Raw genomic sequence first — 17950 nt, forward strand, 5'->3', positions numbered from 1 at the left:
AATGGTTATATGACTTGCTGGCTTTTTTCAGCAATACTGAGTTTTTTCATCATTCAACAAATTCTTTTTTTTTTTTAATTGCATTTTAGGTTTTGGGGTACATGTGAAGAACATGCAAGATTGTTGCATAGGTACACACATGGCAGTGTGGTTTTCTGCCTTCCGTCCCCTTGCCTGTATCTGTCATTTCTCCCCATGCTATTTCTTCCCACCTCCCCACCCCCCTGTACCTTCCCCATTTCCCCCGATGGACCCCGGTGTGTAGTGCTCCCCTCCCTGTGTCCATGTGTTCTCCTTGTTCAATACCCGCCTATGAGTGAGAATATGCGGTGTTTGATTTTCTGCTCTTGTGTCAGCTTGCTGAGAATGATGGATTCCAGGTTCATCCATGTCCCTACAAAGGACGTGAACTCATCGTTTTTGATGGCTGCATAATATTCCATGGTGTATATGTACCACATTTTCCCTATCTAGTCTATCATCATTGGGCATTTGGGTTGGTTCCAGGTCTTTGCTATTGTAAACAGTGCTGCTATGAACATTCGTGTGCATGTGTCCTTATAGTAGAATGATTTATAATCCTTTGGATATATACCCAGTAATGGGAATGCCGGGTCAAATGGGATTTCTATTTTTAGGTCCTTGAGGAATCGCCACACTGTCTTCCACAATGGTTGAATTAATTTACATTCCCACCAACAGTGTAAAAGTGTTCCTATGTCTCCACATCCTCTCCAGCATCTGTTGTTTCAAGATTTTTTAATGATCGCCATTCTAACTGGTGTGAGATGGTATCTCAATGTGGTTTTGATTTGCATTTCTCTAATGACCAGTGATGATGAGCATTTTTTCATATGTTTGTTGGCCTCCTATATATCTTCTTTTGTAAAGTATCCGTTCATATCCTCCGCCCATTTTTGAATGGGCTTGTTTTTTTCTTGTAGATCTGTTTTAGTTCTTTTTAGATTCTGGATATCAGCCCCTTGTCAGATGGGTAGACTGCAAAAATTTTTTCCCATTCTGTTGGTTGCCGATTCACTCTACTGACTGTTTCTTTTGCCGTGCAGAAGCTGTGGAGTTTTGATTAGGTCCCATTCATCTATTTTTGCTTTTGTTGCCTTTGCTTTTGGCATTTTGGTCATGAAGTCCTTGCCTACGCCTATGTCCTGAATGGTTTTGCCTAGATTTTTCTCTAGGGTTTTTATGATGTTAGGTCTGATGTTTAAGTCTTTAATCCATCTGGAGTTAATTTTGGTGTAAGGTGTCAGAAAGGGGTCCTGTTTCTGCTTTCTGCACATGGCTAGCCAGTTTTCCCAACACCATTTATTAAACAGGGAATCCTTTCCCCATTGCTTGTTTTTGTCAGGTTTGTCGAAGATCAGATGGTTGTGGGTATGTTGTATTTCCTCTGAGGCCTCTGCTCTGTTCCATTGGTCTATATCTCTGTTTTGGTACCAGTACCATGCTGTTTTGATTACTGTAGCCTTGTAGTATAGTTTGAAGTCCGGTAGTGTGATGCCTCCTGCTTTGTTCTTTTTGCTTAGAATTGACTTGGCTCTGCGGGCTCTCTTTTGGTTCCATATGAAGTTTAAGGTGTTTTTTTCCAGTTCTGTGAAGAAGGTCATTGGTAGCTTGATGGGAATAGCGTTGAATCTGTAAATTACTTTGGGTAGTATGGCCATTTTCACGATGTTGATTCTTCCTAACCATGAACAGGGAATGTTTCTCCATCTGTTTGTGTCCTCTCTTATTTCGTTGAGCAGTGGTTTGTAGTTCTCCTTGAAGAGGTGCTTTACGTTCCTTGTTAGTTGTATTCCAACAAATTCTCATTAAGTGGCAACTCAGGCATTGGAAAAATATAAGGATAAGTAAGTCACATATCTGTCCCTTGAGGAATCAATCACCAAGCAGAAAACAAAAATCCCTACCAGTGGAGGGAGTTTTACAAGGAAGAAAGTATTTGTTATTATTATTAGATGAAAAAAAATACTCTGTGATCTGATTGCCTAAGAATATTACTATCTAGATATTATGGAGAATTTCATCTTCTCAAGAGAAGTATTTTGGTGTTTTCTCTTATTGTAAACAAATTGGTTCTGAGTAAAATCTTGATGGCCAGAATCTAGAAGAGGAGAACTTTCCTATGAGCATAGGAACATTGGTAGAGGGAATTTCAGAAGTAATGGGTAGGGGCATGCAAGGGGAAATAAAAGACATATAAAGTGTAGGGCAAAATATAAGAACATAGGAATTAATGTTGAAAGGCAATAAAGTGTTTATCATTCTACTTTGAATGTATTTCTCAAAAATCTATGTTTTATTACAGACTGTTTGCTCCCTGAGCTTAAGGGCTTCATTATTCATCTCTATGTCTCAGAAGAGGTTGGCTCAGAATTGCCACCAAAAATAAAAGAAGGCCTTGATAGAGATAATTTTCTGGGTCTTGATTCTTGTTAAAAACAAAACAAAACAAAACAAAACAAAACAAAAAAAAACAATAAAAAGCTGGATTCTGAGAGCCATGATTTTAAAATATTTCTTTCTACTACACAGAATAATTAGGAACAATTAGAATTAGGCAGTGTCTTAGTCTGTTAGGGTGCTATAACAAAATACTATAGATTGGGGGGCTTAAACAACAAATATTTATTTCTCACAGTTGTGGAGGCTGGGACAGATCGAGGCAGATTCAGGGTCTGGTAAGGGCCACATTCTTGGTTCATAGATGACAGTCTTCTTGCTGCATCCTCATGTGGCTGAACAGGTGAGGGAGCTTTCTGGGGTCTTTTTTCTAAGGGCACTTATCTCATCCATGAAGACTCCACTTTTCTGACCTGATCACCTCTCATAGACCTCACCTCTTAATACCATGAAATTGGGGATTAGATCACAACAAATGAATTGAGGGGGTCAGGGCAGGGGAAGCACATTGTCTTTAGTAGCAACTCTCTAAGGAAAGCAGAGTGAATTGAAAGCCAAATATTATTGTTATATTCTATAATCATATTATTCTAAATTAGGATTTCTTAACTTTAAAAAATGTTACCAGGTTCTTTGGTTCTCATGAAAGCAATTACACTTTGAAGAATAGTGTTTTCTAAACACACAAAATAAGATGTAAGGATTAAGACTATCTTAGTCTGCATGGGCTGCCGTAACAAAATACTATGGACTGAATACTTTAAACAACACAAATTTATTTCTTATGGTTTTGGAGGCTGGGAAGTTCATTATCGAGGTGCTGCAAGATAGATTTTATTCTGTGTCCTCTTCTGGTGGCTTGTAGATGGCTGCCATCTCATTATGTGCTCACCTGACCTCTTCTACATGTGAGCACGGGCAAAGAGAGAGAGAGAGCTCTCACATAACTCTTCTTATAAGAACACTGCTTCTATTGGATCAGGGCCCCACCCTTGTGATCTCAGTTAAGCTTAATTACCCCCTTATATTCCTCATTTCCAAATACAGTCATACTGGTGGTAAGGATTTTAACATATAAATTTGTGGGAGAGGGGCACTATGCAGTCCATGGCACAAAGGAAATGAATATTACAATAGATTATCAAAATATTTTAAGAGTGGCCAGGCTCGGTGGCTCAAGCCTGTAATCCCAGCACTTTGGGAGGCCGAGGCAGGTGGATCACGAGGTCGAGAGATCGAGACCATCCTGGTCAACATGGTGAAACCCCGTCTATACTAAAAATACAAAAAAATTAGCTGGGCATGGTGGCACGTGCCTGTAATCCCAGCTACTCAGGAGGCTGAGGCAGGAGAATTGCCTGAACCCAGGAGGCGGAGGTTGCGGTGAGCCGAGATGGCGCCATTGCACTCCAGCCTGGGTAACAAGAGCGAACCTCCGTCTTAAAAAAAAAAAAAAAAAAAATTTTAAGAGTGTAATATAATAAAACATATACTTTATTAACACAAACAATGGTGAAGTTAATGTCCACTGCACTTTAAAAGTGGTGATAAACATAAATATCTTAAGATATGTGCAAGAACTCAGATGTAAAATAAACATATCTGTGATTATTTGGTATTAAGTATACCAAATCATAAGGATACTTAATACGACTGTGGTTTGATTTAAGTTTTTGTTAAGTTATTGGAAGACAAGATGAAATTTTTGTCCCATTCAAATTTGTAGATCAACTCTGCCCTTGTATCTCAGGACTTGTTGCGTTAGACCCTTTGCAACTGCTCAGGGTTCAAAGTGGCACAAAACCCAGCAAATATTTCATTTTTACTACCCTCTATATGTCTACTGGGCTTTTATTGAGGACCATCTATATATATGGGAGATTGAATGAATCTAAAACTTAATGCTGTCTAGTTTTCATGATGCATGTGGCGTTCAAAAGGCATGATGCATCAAAACTAGACTCCAACCATGCATTTTGCTATTTGGTTGGGATACAGCTTTGAATGCCTGCCCTGAATTAACTTCCTGATAGCTTATGATGAATATCTTCCTAACTCTTTTGGTAGAGGTTTGAGTCGGAAATTGGGGCTGATTTAGTCGTATATTTAAGAGAATCAATCCAATGCTCTTTTTCTCATTTTAGCTTGAAAAGAGATGTATACCACTACTGCAGAGGAAAAAGAAATGTTACCCCTTCACACCTCAAAAGTAGTTTTCACTTCCTGACTCTGAGCCACTACTGAGTTAGCAGGAAATATTTAATTGATTGATCTACAGCATTTTTAATAATTTTAGCCTCTTTTGATTCTATTTTTTTTCCCTAAGACTAAGGACTTATCTCTTCTTTAACTTCAACAATAGTTAATAAGCATTTAGGAATGTGGTAGTGCAGTCTGAAGTGCAAGGATTAACAAAAAGGGAAATAAATTAAGTTCTTTTCCATTCTGTCTTTGGGAGACCAAATTTTCGTAAGAATGTTAGATTTGTCACTGGCTTTCTAGACTTAGAAACATTCATCAGGTAAAATAGAGTTTTTCCAAGTCTAATTATGACATCAAATTATTTTCTGATGTCTTTTGTAATCATGATAACCATTGGATTCATATGCAACTCAATACAAAGATCTAGGTGTGCAATGTGTTCTGTCTGTCTTTAGCATAAACAGTAAATCAATTGTTCTGGATTTGAGAGTCTCCTTTTGAAGATGAGACAACTCTGATTTCTTCGAAAGGTACTTTCATTTCTTGTTTCTGACAAAATTGGTAAAGACAAGGAAAAAGATATGAAGCCCAAATTGGTCTGTTTTTCTACTCACTATAATAAAAATGATTGGACTAGAAATTACCAGTATTGAACAAAATGAAATTTGGAAATTATCTGTATATGTTAATTAGGCTTTCTACCCAGAGCTCCAATATCAAGGAAATGGCAATGGAGCCGAATGTGGAGAAACAATAAGCATTCTTTGTTATTCTTTCCATTCTGTATGTTCTCCCTTATAAATGCAAAAATATTCATTTATTGTGTCTATAGCAGCATTAAAATGTTCATCAAATGCTCAAATTACATAAAATATTAAATGTTCTTATTTTAAAAAAGTATTACCTTTGTTTATAAAAGCAAAAAGATAAAACTTACAGTGCTAACCAGAATACCTATGAATAGATTTAAGGCACAGAATATCTGTAAGAAGTGGTAAGTAACCTCATTATAAATGTATTGTAAAGAAAAGACAGTACAGTGTTACTCATCAACATCAAATGGTTAAAAGGAATGGATAAGTTATACTTTACTTGTAAAGAGTCAAAATATTTTTATAGCATCAAATTCAGGGAAAAGCAGATGTCAAAGTGAGCAAATACATGGTTTTGTGTTCTCCGAAAAAAAGTCAGGTAATCGATATCTCTAAACCCAAATAGTTATTGGCAGCTTATTGAGCAAAATAATCATGAATACTAAAAGAAGAGTGATACGGGGGAAATTGATGGGTTCTGAAAGACCTGGAGGTCTTTCAAGGGAGGCAGTTGCTTCAGGCTGTGATCTACTGCTTTGTTTTCAGAAATGCAATCAGAGATTAATCAAATTCCAAGTCTTCTTATAGCTTTATAAGAAAGAAGCAAATGTGGAAATAATAAACTTAGAGAAGGAAATTTTCTCAAGAAAGCAATTGCTCGAACCACTTTTGGAAAAAGTACCTTTTTAGTCCTAAATTGAGATCATCTACTTTTTGAGTCTGTGGATTAGGGTTTTTATTATTATCATCAAATTTGTACTTCTCCACAGTATTGTATTTTAAAATAAAGAATAATTTGTCAATTTTTTTGAAAAGAGTAGTGGAAATATGGATGTTTGTCAGTTTCCTTTTTGTATTTTTATATTTTTTAATTTCTAAAACAATGTGAATGTCAAGTAATATTTGAAATATATCTGTGGTCCTTTCATATCATTTGTACTTAGCCATAACTTTTAAGTCTCAATATGAAGAATTGTTTTTGAGTTTTGTGTTGTTGATGTCATTTTCGTATTTTCTTGTGTCAGTGTTGATACGAGTAGCATTGGAAGTGACACTGATCTGGGCTGTTCCAGTTCCTTAGATGCCTTACATACCTGTGAGTACCTAAATAAAAGTTTTTATTTGTTTTCATGTCTGATTTTTATGTGCAAAGCATAATATGAAATTAAATATTCAACAGGGATGGTTACAAGGATAAACAAAGTGGCAAGCCCTGGGGGTTGCTGGCTGATCTGAGACCGAAGCATAAGTCCTGAGTCTTTTCCCTTGATGACCCTTTGTATGTCTCTGCATACATTTCTCCTTTCAGTGCCCGTCTACTTCCCTCCAGTGTACAAAGAATGTGTTTAGATACATGGCCTTTATGTCTCTTTGGCTTATTCCAAATTGTTTAAACTTATTTTGGGGACAGGTATCACCAAGTTTAGAGCCATATGGGGAGCATTTTATTTCATAAAATTACTTTATGAAATAACCATAGGTCTAGAAAAGATGGATATAATGATCAGTAGGACAAATAGAGGAATGTTCTGGTTATCTAGAGCTACAGAACAAACTACCCCAAATATACTGTCATAAAACAACAAAAATTAATAACGATGGTTATCTCTCACACTTCTGGGGTGGCTGGGCTTAGCTGAGTGACTCTAGCTCGGGTCAGATATACGTTGGGGCTTGAGTCATTTCAGTCTTTTTCACTCACATATCTGACTGTTAATGCTTCCTTTTGTTTGAGACATGTGCTGGGTCTCTTGACCTGAACACTTACCCACGGCCTTTCCATCTGGCCCAGGCTTCTTTATGGGATCGCAGTTAAGTTCTAAAGTGAGATGAGCCAAAAAAGAAAGAATGGACAGAACTGAGTTATAATATTCGATCTAGTGACAGAAATCACACTGCTTCACTTTTGCTGCATTCTAGCATATTGTTTGTAATGATCAAGTCACTAAGACTGGTGCACTATATCATCATATTTAAGGCAATTTCAAAGAATTTGTGGACATGTTTTAAAACTGCTAGATAGATACATGGAGCTCCGTGGCAGAACAGGTTAGTGTGCTGTATTTTATGATAGATAGATAAAGGTATCAGTAATACATCCTTTGTTTCCAGTTGAAGTTATCCATTGTACCCTGTGAAACATTGCATAGTCTACAAAAATTTGGAGATTCTTTGATGACCACTTTGCTTCATATATCCTGGCTAATTTTAAACAGTACTGAAAGTCTTTGTAATGAAATTACTTATTAAGGAATCTTTATAGAGGGTCATAATTAAGCATTTTTTTATAACAAGGTTGATCTGGGGTCACTTTATTTTCATTAACAAATGTGTATGTTATCTTCTAATCTTACATGCTAATGTTTTGAACATTTTTTGATACCAAAACTTTAATTACTAAATGAACAGCACTTATTATATGTTAACAAGCTCTGTTTGTGTTTTGCTAGCAATTAAGTCCACTTTTGTCAGAGAGTTCTTCTCCATGGAAATGGTTCACCTGGAAGCGAAAGAAACTTCTAGTCTACAGCTCTGCTTTCTTCCTTTTAACATCCACATCCGTTACTGTATCATCATCCTGAGCAACAAAACGGTGAGAACAGAATTGTGATCTGTGTGTTTATCACCAGCTGCTACTTTAATGGATTAACGAACAGCAGGTGACTTGGAGGCAATTGGAGACTCTAGAAATGTAGATGATTTCAGCTCTCAAGTTACTATGCAAAGAACTTATCCTCAAGAATATGCATAGTTATACTAGTTGTCGGTAAGTTTTATAATAGCTGCATAGAGCAGTCCCATGGAAGCAAAGTGTAGGTATGCCTGACCTTTTTATGGCTCTATTTGTATTAGTTATCTATAGCTGTGTAACAGATTATCACACACTAGGTGGTTTAAAACAATGTATGCTTATTAATTCACAGTTACTGTACGTCAAAGGTCCAGATTGACCTAGATAGATACTCAGATACTCTGAGTAGGTTCTATCAAGTCTCCATTCAAGGGATTGACCAGAGAGGGATTATCTCTAGAGGCTCAAGTGAGGAAGGATCTGCTTCCAAACTCCCTCAAATTGTTGGCAAAATTCATTTCCTTATGGCTCGGGGATCCATACCACCTACATTTTCACAACTAGCAAGGGAGAGAGAGAGAATTAGAGAGAGGGAGAGAGAAAGACATGAGAGAGAAAGAGAGAGAGAGAGAGAGAGTTACCATCAGGGAAAGCTTTATAGCATTACTTGCTTCCAAAGAGACACTGCCATATGTTGACCTTAGGAAGAAATTTATAACCCCCAGGATATAGGCCTGAATTTATCATCAGTTATGTGTATACCAAATTGAATATGTATAAAGTGAAATAATGGTAACTGGAAAGAGGCATTATTTACATGTGAAAAATAATATAGCTATTAAAAATGTAAAACATAGTTTAATTTTACACTTAGAATTACCACTTAGAAGGAAAAAATACCTTTTTATAGTAATGCTATATCTTGTTTCATTAATTATTTTAAAGGAGTTCACGATTTGACTAAATTCCTGCATATATAAAATTTGTAAAATGTAATAACTATATTGTGACCAGTAGTTTGATCAAATACTTCACAACCACTTTATATTAATTTATAATATCCAATTAAATACTAGAGTTAATTCTCAATAGCACAGTGACAAGACTGATCTTATAATTTAACTTAGTCTATTAGAATATTAATATTAGCTTACACAAATTTAATATAATCAAATATAGTTAACTTGTTACTTCAACTTACTAAAAACTATATCTTGCTTACATATGTTTTGTCCTTTTCAGAGAAAACATTAAAATAAAACAACAATCTTGAAATTATACTGCTATCAATTGAGAAACAATGCCCTCAATACTAAGTATGGCATTGAATTAACATTTCTTACATGAAGAAGAACATCTATTAATTTACACATTCAATGATATTGTTAATTGTATTCAAATATATAATAGATAATCAAACATTCAAGCTCACCTAGTTAGCTACTATTCTTAAGTGGGCCATAACTGCTCTACCATTAAGAAACACCTATTTGGTGGGCACAGTGGCTCACTCCTGTAATTCAGCACTTTGGGAAGCCAAGGTCGGTGGATCATCTGAGGTCAGGAGTTTGAGACCACCCTGGCCACATGGTGAAACACGGTCTCTATTAAAAATACAAAAATCAGCTGGATGTCGTGGCATGTGCCTATAGTCCCAGCTACTCAGAACACTGGGGCAGGAGAATTGCTTGAATCTGGGAGGCAGAGGCTGCAGTGAGCTGAGATTGTGCCACTGCACTCTAGCCTGGGCAACAGAGTAAGATGCTGTCTCAAAAATAAAAAAAGAACCACCTATCAAAAACTGAAATTAGACTTCTACTTGATAGTTTTCCATGTATCACACGGAAACATTGCTGCTAACACTATCAAGCAAAGACTATTTCTTTCATTTTGGCTGTTCTGTTTGAATTTTCAAATAAAAATGCAAAGATTAAAGTAGCAACTATTTGAAAACAGAAAAGTTTTACAAATCTTACGTTGATGTTCATAGAAGTTCTTTATATATATTTAGTAGACATGGGGTTTCCCCATATTGGTCAGGCTGGTCTCAAACTCCTGACCTTGTGATTCACCCACCTCAGCCTCCCAAAATGCTGGGATTACAGGTCATGAGCCACTGTGCCCAGCAGAAATTCTTAACTAAGGGGAAACCTATGAAAGCTGCGAAAATTCATGCTATCAAATGCTAGGAAGCCAAAAAAAATTTTTGCTTCAAAGTGGAATGGGGCAAATTGGGTGGAGGAATTTCAGGCAGAATCAGGGCCCAGTCCCTGGTGAATTGTACCTTTTTGTGGGGTAGGGGGAGGGTTACATATCCCTTTACAAAGCACACAGACATTGTAAAACACACACTGATATGTTGATAAAACCCTGGGGTCCTGTCTTCACTGTGGTGTTCGGCAGGTGAACATCTACTCTGTCTGATCCTGGGTTTTTATGCAGTAAACCACTTGGCATTGCTGAGCTGACCTGTGTATGGGAAGCAAGTGCATCAAACAGGATGCCTGACCTGGGGGCTGAGTTATCAGTGGGTTCCATTTGCAGCCATTTGCTGTGGTATAGCCAGCCCCCTCCCAAGAAACATTCAGTGTTTCTAATTGACTTGACCCAGAGTCTCCCTTCCACCTGGTGGATTTATCTTCTGGCCTTTTTTGTTCTCTGTCTACAAACCTTGGTTAGAACAAATTGAGACCGAAGTCCAGGCATTGCTGAATTGAAGAAGCCAGAAGGGGAGTCAACATCCCAGAAACTTATGTAAATTGGTCAGCCCCACACAAGGGTGCCATATACCAAGTAAGTTTCAGCCTTGCCAAGTCAAGTTGGAGGTTAGCAGGGAAAGCATGTCCACTCGCAGGTAGAAGACCCTGGAAGGCGTTCTTGTTGATTTATGGTCTATAGCAACTTTAGCCTAAAGCTATTAAGCACCATTTGTTAAGTATATTAAATGTCACTTTGGCCATCTCTCATATATTTACATAAATCAGTAGGGCCACTTGTCTGATTTTTTCCACTACCAGTCATTTCATTCTCTTTCAGTCTTTTGTATCTTCCTGTGTCTGGTGATGCAGAGATTAAGTTGGCAGTCTCTAATATGCATGTATTTAAATATTTTCCAAGAACGCACAACTTTTTTCAATTATAATTAATGTTTACAACCTTAATACAGAATTTAACAGTACTGATTTTGCTTGTTTATTGACTGTGAAGGTAAAAACATTATGTTAAAATCTTATTGTGATTTTATATTTAAGCAGACTAACGAGTTTTATGAAAGATATATTTGTAGCTTGAGGAATTATTATTTGCGGATGCTTTCATTTTATTTTCCATGATTTATAATGGCAAGCCCTATTTCATTTGTCTTTTGATTTTTTAAATTCAATTTGTCATAACTGTTTTTCTTTTTTGAGGGGAATGAGAATAACTACACTCCTCCCCACAAGTCACACCCCTGAGTTCCAGGGGAAACATAGGCAAGACGAAATCCCATTTGGCCTATAAATACTTTGAAGCAGTTTTTAACTTCATAATGCCTGGTGCCACTATGGGGATAGGTTATGTCAACTTTGACGTCTCTGTCAGTGTGGTATATAGTCACAAAGTTATAAAGATTCTCAGCTCCCTTGATACTGCAAGGCCTTTTTGCTCATCAGCCATCTTCCTTTCTCCTATTAACTAGAAAACCCTCATGCTACAATAAGCAGTGCAGACTTTTTCAAGATAAACATGAAGAGAAAATCTGAAAATCAGAATTTTGTACTTGGCAGTTATTTATTTTTGGTCTGCCTCTGGGTTCCTTATCAACAGTGCTATCAGACAGACTGTAAAGAGTCCACATTCCTGTGGTATCAACATTTTAGCTCTAGGGAATATCATCTCACATGACATGGCACAGTTGAGGAAACAGTGATTTCTTTTTTCCAAAATCAATACTATTTTTATGGACCCTCTGATTCTAAAAGGAAGTTGTAGAATATAGAGAATCACTACATCACAGTTTAAAGTTTGCATCCTTCAAGCTGGACTTCAATAATTTCATTTTATTATGCTGCTCATTCTTCCCAACATAGTTTAATTCACCAACAGTATGCAGCCAGTTTTCTAGGAAGAGAGTGAACATATGCAAAGGCCATGATCCCTGCACTCAAGAGACTCACATTCCAGTTGTATTAGTGCATTCTTGCATTGGTCAGCACTTGCTCACAACCATTCAACAAGTCTCTGTGATGTTCCAAACTTTCCCTCATCTTTCTGTCTTCTTCTGAGCCCTCCAAATGGTTCCATCCTCTGCCTATTACCCAGTTCAAAAGTCACTTCCACATTTCAGGTATCTTTGTGGCAATACCCCAATTCTGGTACCGATTTTCTGTATTAGTCTATCCTCACACTACTATAAAGAACTACTTGAGACTGAGTAATTTATAAAGAAAAGAGGTTTAATTGATTCATGGTCTGTGGGCTGTAGCCTTCTGCTTCTGGAGAGGCCACAGGAGAGTTACAATTGTGGCAGAAGGAAAAGGGGAAACAAGCATGTCTTCACATGGCCGGCAGGAGAGAGAGAAAGAGAGTGAAGGGGGAGGTGCTACACACTTGGAAGCAACCAGATCTTGGGAGAACTCTATCATGAGACAGCACTAGAGGAATGGTTTTAAACCATTAGGAACCACCCCCATGATCTAATCACCTCCTACCAGACCCTACCTCCAACTTTGGGAAATACAATTCAAGATGATATTTGGGTGGGGACACAGAGCCAAACTATATTACCAGTGGAGAAGGCAAACTTGCATAGGGCTGGCCTACCTCACTCAGAAACTTTGCATGACTTTGAAATAAATGTGCCTCTTCCCGGTAGATGAGAGAAGCTTACTGAACATATGACACAGTCCAGTGAATTAGAAAAATGCCCCTCTTACTCAGTGAATGCCACTTTGTGATGAGACATCCTTGCCCTTGACAGAATGCCCCCATGCAAGGCATGCTCTTTACTAGTATACATAGTGTCCTGAAACATGTCCACTAATTTCTATAAAACAGTTAGACAGATTGTGACAATTTCTGGAAAGAAGGAAGAATTTATTTCTATATGATAGTGAAGACAGGGATAAATAATTAATACAGGATTTTGATCAAGAAGGATGAGTTGCCAATAGGACAAAGAGGATAGGCATGAGAGATGTGTGCTAAGATTCTAAGAACACAGCAAAACAGCTAAGTATGAAATCTCATTGACACGTGGATTAATTATTCTGAGAATGGTTTTTTGGAAGTGATAGAAAATGGGTTGGATGGTTAAATCAGACTGATATTGAGTAGGGCAGTGAATTTTAAGTTGAATTATTTATAATCATTGTAATTATTATTGAAAGCAGGAATCCTGTGAAAGCATAGGCAGGGTTTGATTTTGTCTCTGTTTTAGAAAGGATCTTTATTACCAAAACAGATAATAGATTACAGGTTGGAGAAACGAACTGGAGGTAGGGAGACGGGCTAGGAGACTTGTGTACTGGGTTACACTGCTTTGCATACCTTCTTTCTATACTGTCCTTGGCTATTCCCTCTAATTCCAGCAAGGGATTCCAAGGACCACAGTTTATGTTGCTGTAAAGATCAAACTCAGTGACAGTTTGAGTGATGTTCACACTTGAAGGAAGTTTTCATTCACTTGCAGAGTAAATTGGTGACAAATTTGAGTGGAATGGTTCTGAAAAAAGTTGAGCTTAAAGGAAAGAGAGACTGTAGATTTCATTGCCACAATGACTTCTAAAGTCTATGGACAGCTTCCAGGTTTTTGAGGAAATGATGTCCTAAAACATAGCACTGATTTTTATTAAACAAACTATTCGTACTTTATGTCATTTAAATATATTTTATCTTCTCAAAATGTTTGTGGAATAATCTCTAAGGCATGCAATTAATATTGTGTCAAAATTTTGTTAGAAAATTGAACTTTTAGTGCAGACAAATATCTTCATAAACCTTCTCACCTTCACTGAGTTTCCTAGCTCCTAGCTCACTGTCTTAATATTATAAATTATTCTATAAAAATATAATTTTTGAATAACAATGATTATTCTTACTAATCAGGTTAATATTATAATTTCGATAGTCAAATAGTGATCTAAAATGATTAATCATCTGTCTTTAGCATATGGAATTTAACATTTTAGAATTTTAGCTTAACTTCCATGTGCCTATTTAGCCATCAAAATAAAATAAATATTGCTCAGTCATCTCAAATAAATGAATCACAAAACAGGAAAGATCCAAACCCAAGATAAAGAGAATAAATATGATTTAATATCTATGAAAAATCATGGAGATTTTGTGTCTAGGTAAATGCACTTGTTTTTTTGAAGATTGAGGTTATTTGTATCTGGAGGGCATCCAAGACTTGTTCAAGGTTACCCAGCTAATTAGTGGCAGAGCTGGGATTAAAATTTTCATGCCAATTCAGTATTTGTATTCCTCTTTTCTGGGTAATTAACAGCTGGTCTTCTTGCAAATTTGCATGTGACTGTGCTATTTCAGGACTGCATTTAACTAGATACACAAGAAGAACAAAATATCTTCTCTAAAAGTTTCTTATAATTGACAATGAGCTTTGGCATCTATCTGGAAAATAGATTTCTAGTTAAGCATGCCACATGGATGTTATGAAATTAAAAGCAGGAAAAAAAAACTTGTATAGGTGATTATTAGAACAGCTCATGATGAGAAATGTCTGCTATGTGTCAGCTAATTTCATTTCCCTTGTCAAAGTTTCTAGATTTGGAATATGAGGGGATTTTCTACTTTAAAACAGCTCTTTATTGCATTTCTGTGCCTTTCATGGTCTACTTTTATTCCCAGAAAAAGTGGAAGCAAATAATTAAATTACAGTAGAGATTATCTGACACAGGCAAGATAAGCACTATTTTTTATTATATTAAGTGATTTTTTAATAAAAAAAGAACATATTGAAATGGAATAAGTTACACAAAATAATTTTTGGAGAAATGGAAATATACTGTCTGTATAAGATGTAGAATTTAATGGAAATTGAGTGGAGTTCTAGTTAATAATATTCTAATTAATCAGTGGCTGAGAAGATGTTTATAATTTATATTTGAGGAAATTATTCTGGCAAATAGCAATTGGCTCCTTTTAAATTGACTCCCAAAGGTTGGTATTCATTTTCACATGGTAGACAAACTCTAGTTCAGGTTTTATTTGGAAATACATCAAAACAAACAGGTAATTATAATAACATTCACCGAGTCTAATTGCTTATGTATATTTTATTTTTGATAAAACAACAAATTTTTAGGAAATTAGTTATCTAATTAACTACATTACCTAGTTATCTAAGGATGGCAAAAATGTTAAAGTAAAAAAGATATCTTGTTTTCTTCAGTCCTTACTTTGTTGAACTGACGCATTTTTCCTCTACTTGAATTACTGGAAAATTTACGTCATCAGTTGTTGATTATTCAGTCGTATTTGTACTAAAACACATACAAACACACAAATCACATTGCAAATGGCGAGCTTGGATTTTTGCTTGTAAAATACGTGGCTGCTTAAGAAAATGTGCTCTATGAAACTTGAGTATAATGTACTATTCAATGCTAGGAGTATATAGACTTAAATGATAAAACATTTAAAGTTTTTCATATTCCTTTTTCCAGCATGAGCTATAGATAACTATGGATCTTAATAAAATTTTATGAAACGTTATTATATAGCAGTAGACCACCAAATGAAGTATAAACAAATCCTAATGGGGGGATAACAAAGCTATCAAAAATAGACCTCACAGTGAGAAATTGTTCATTCTTACATTATTTATAGATTAATTTTTAATTTCCACTGTTTCATTTGTTATCTATATTTGTAATATTTTAGAATACGTATTTTTTGCATGATCAATTTACGTTTATATCATTGTTGACAAAAAGAGTCAAACTCTAAAATATTTAGGGAGATTTATTCTGAGACGAATGAGAGTCACCATAGCCTATGACACAATCCCAGGAGATCCCGAGAATATGTGCCCTAGGTAGTCAGGATACAGCCTGGTCTTATACATTTTAGAGAGACATAAGGCATCAGTCAATACATCTAAGATATACGTTGGTTCTGTTCAGAAAGCAGGACAACACAAAGTGGGAACTTCCAGGTCATAGGAATGATTTTCTGATTGGCAGTTGGTTGAAAGAGTGTGTCTGAAGACCTGAAATACATGGAAGGGAGAGTGTTGTTAAATATACTGGGTTGTGGAGACCAAGATTCTTATTATATAGATGAAGTCTTCAGACAGCAGGCTTCAGAAGGAATAGATAGCCAATTATTCTTCTCAGACTTAAGAAAATGCCAAACTCTTTGGTTAATTCTCTCCTGGATCGGGAGAAGGAGATTCTCTACAGAATGTAGGTTTTTCCCATAAGTGACAGCTTTGCAGGGTCATTTCAAAATGTCAAGGAAATCTATTTTGCGATAAAATACTTGGATTTCTTTCAGGGCCTGCTAGTTCATGTTAATTCCTTCCTGTAGAAAGGGTCTGTTTTGCAGGTCTTAAAGTCTCTGTTGTAATGTTAATGCTGGTCAGCTGTGCCTGAATTCCAAGGAGAGGAAGGTATAATGAGGCATGTTTGGACTCCCCCACGTCCCATCATGGCCTGAACAAATTTGTCAGGTTATCTTTGGAATGCCATTGGCTGGTGACAGGGATCTATTTTGTTAGTTGGGGTCTTAGAATTTTATTTTTGGTTTACCTCGTGTATCTAGATGCTTCATGATTATAATTAAGCAAATCCTAGTCATCATAGAATTTTATTCATAAGCAATTTAGTAAGTGTTTATGCAACAAAAAGGTTTTTTTATGCTGCCAAAGATATCATTGCTATTAAAAAGACAGTAAAATTTTTCTTAATATCATCAAATGTCCAAGTAGTTTTCAGTTTTCTCCAATTGTCTTATAGTTGTTTGTATGTTTTTTTCTGTCACTTCATTTTAAGATTCTTTGTTTGAAACAGGATCTAAATAAGTTTCAACCATTGTGATTGCATATGTCTCTTGAGACTCCCTGTCTCCTATCTCTTTTTATTTAAACTCTCGATTTCTAAAATTAAGGTATTGATCATCCCACGTGACATAGGAGGAAACTGGATTTCAGAGGTTTAGTAAACTTGCTTGTAGCCTAGTAGTTAATAAATGGCAGTGCCGATTAAAACCAGGCATGTCCAACTCTACTGATCTTTCACTATATCATGTTGCTGCCCTGACATTATTCCTGCTTTTGTTTTGGCCTTATTTCTTTAGCCTATTGGTCTAAAGACCGAAATTGAGACAACATTAACATAGAGAGGTTGTTCGGGCCAAGGTTGAGGACAGCTGCAAATGACTTACTTCCAGGTTGCCGTGCGTAGTGATCCCTTTAGCCTTTGTTATAAACAGATTTTTAAAAGCAAAAAGGGACAAGAATGAGGTGTTTGACAGGAATTCTCCCTGATTTTCAGAAATAATACTGGCTAGTGATTGGCTATACGTTGTTTGAACTATAGAGTATGAATTATGGTTTATAGCATATGGTATTTTAGAGCTACTTGGCTTCAGTTAGTGTAGAGGCCACACATGAAGTGGCGTCAAGAAGTAATTATTTAGCTTAAGGGGATTTGAAACTCAACTGCTGTCACATTTTAAAGCCTCTCTAGGACTGATAATTAAAGGGGACTTTCATTCATGAAATAAAAGATTCTTTTCTTTCTTAAGCCTTTATTTATAATAGGCTTTTAAAAGTTATAATGTAATTATACTTCTTGTCTAATTATTTTTTCTAAAAAAATTTAGACTTTCGATGTTCATTTTGAAAACTTGCACTTTAAAAAATAGACTTTTGGAGATTTGGATGCCTGGCAAAACTGATATCCCTCTTCTTCAATAATAAGTTATAGACCAAAGG

At 36.1% G+C, this 17950-nt stretch overlaps 1 protein-coding gene across 1 annotated transcript in view; it reads left to right on the forward strand.

The window, feature by feature from the left end:
• CFAP47 (cilia and flagella associated protein 47) overlaps window positions 1-17950 on the forward strand; it is a 440981-nt gene that overhangs the window by 259934 nt on the left and 163097 nt on the right. Inside the window, exons 41-42 of the mRNA XM_003924170.4 lie at window positions 6461-6531; window positions 7886-8028. Coding sequence (XP_003924219.4) covers window positions 6461-6531; window positions 7886-8028 — 214 coding nt within the window. The remainder of the gene's footprint in view (window positions 1-6460; window positions 6532-7885; window positions 8029-17950) is intronic.

This window comes from Saimiri boliviensis, chromosome X (genome assembly GCF_048565385.1).
Source record: "Saimiri boliviensis isolate mSaiBol1 chromosome X, mSaiBol1.pri, whole genome shotgun sequence".
Classification (NCBI taxonomy): domain Eukaryota; kingdom Metazoa; phylum Chordata; class Mammalia; order Primates; family Cebidae; genus Saimiri; species Saimiri boliviensis.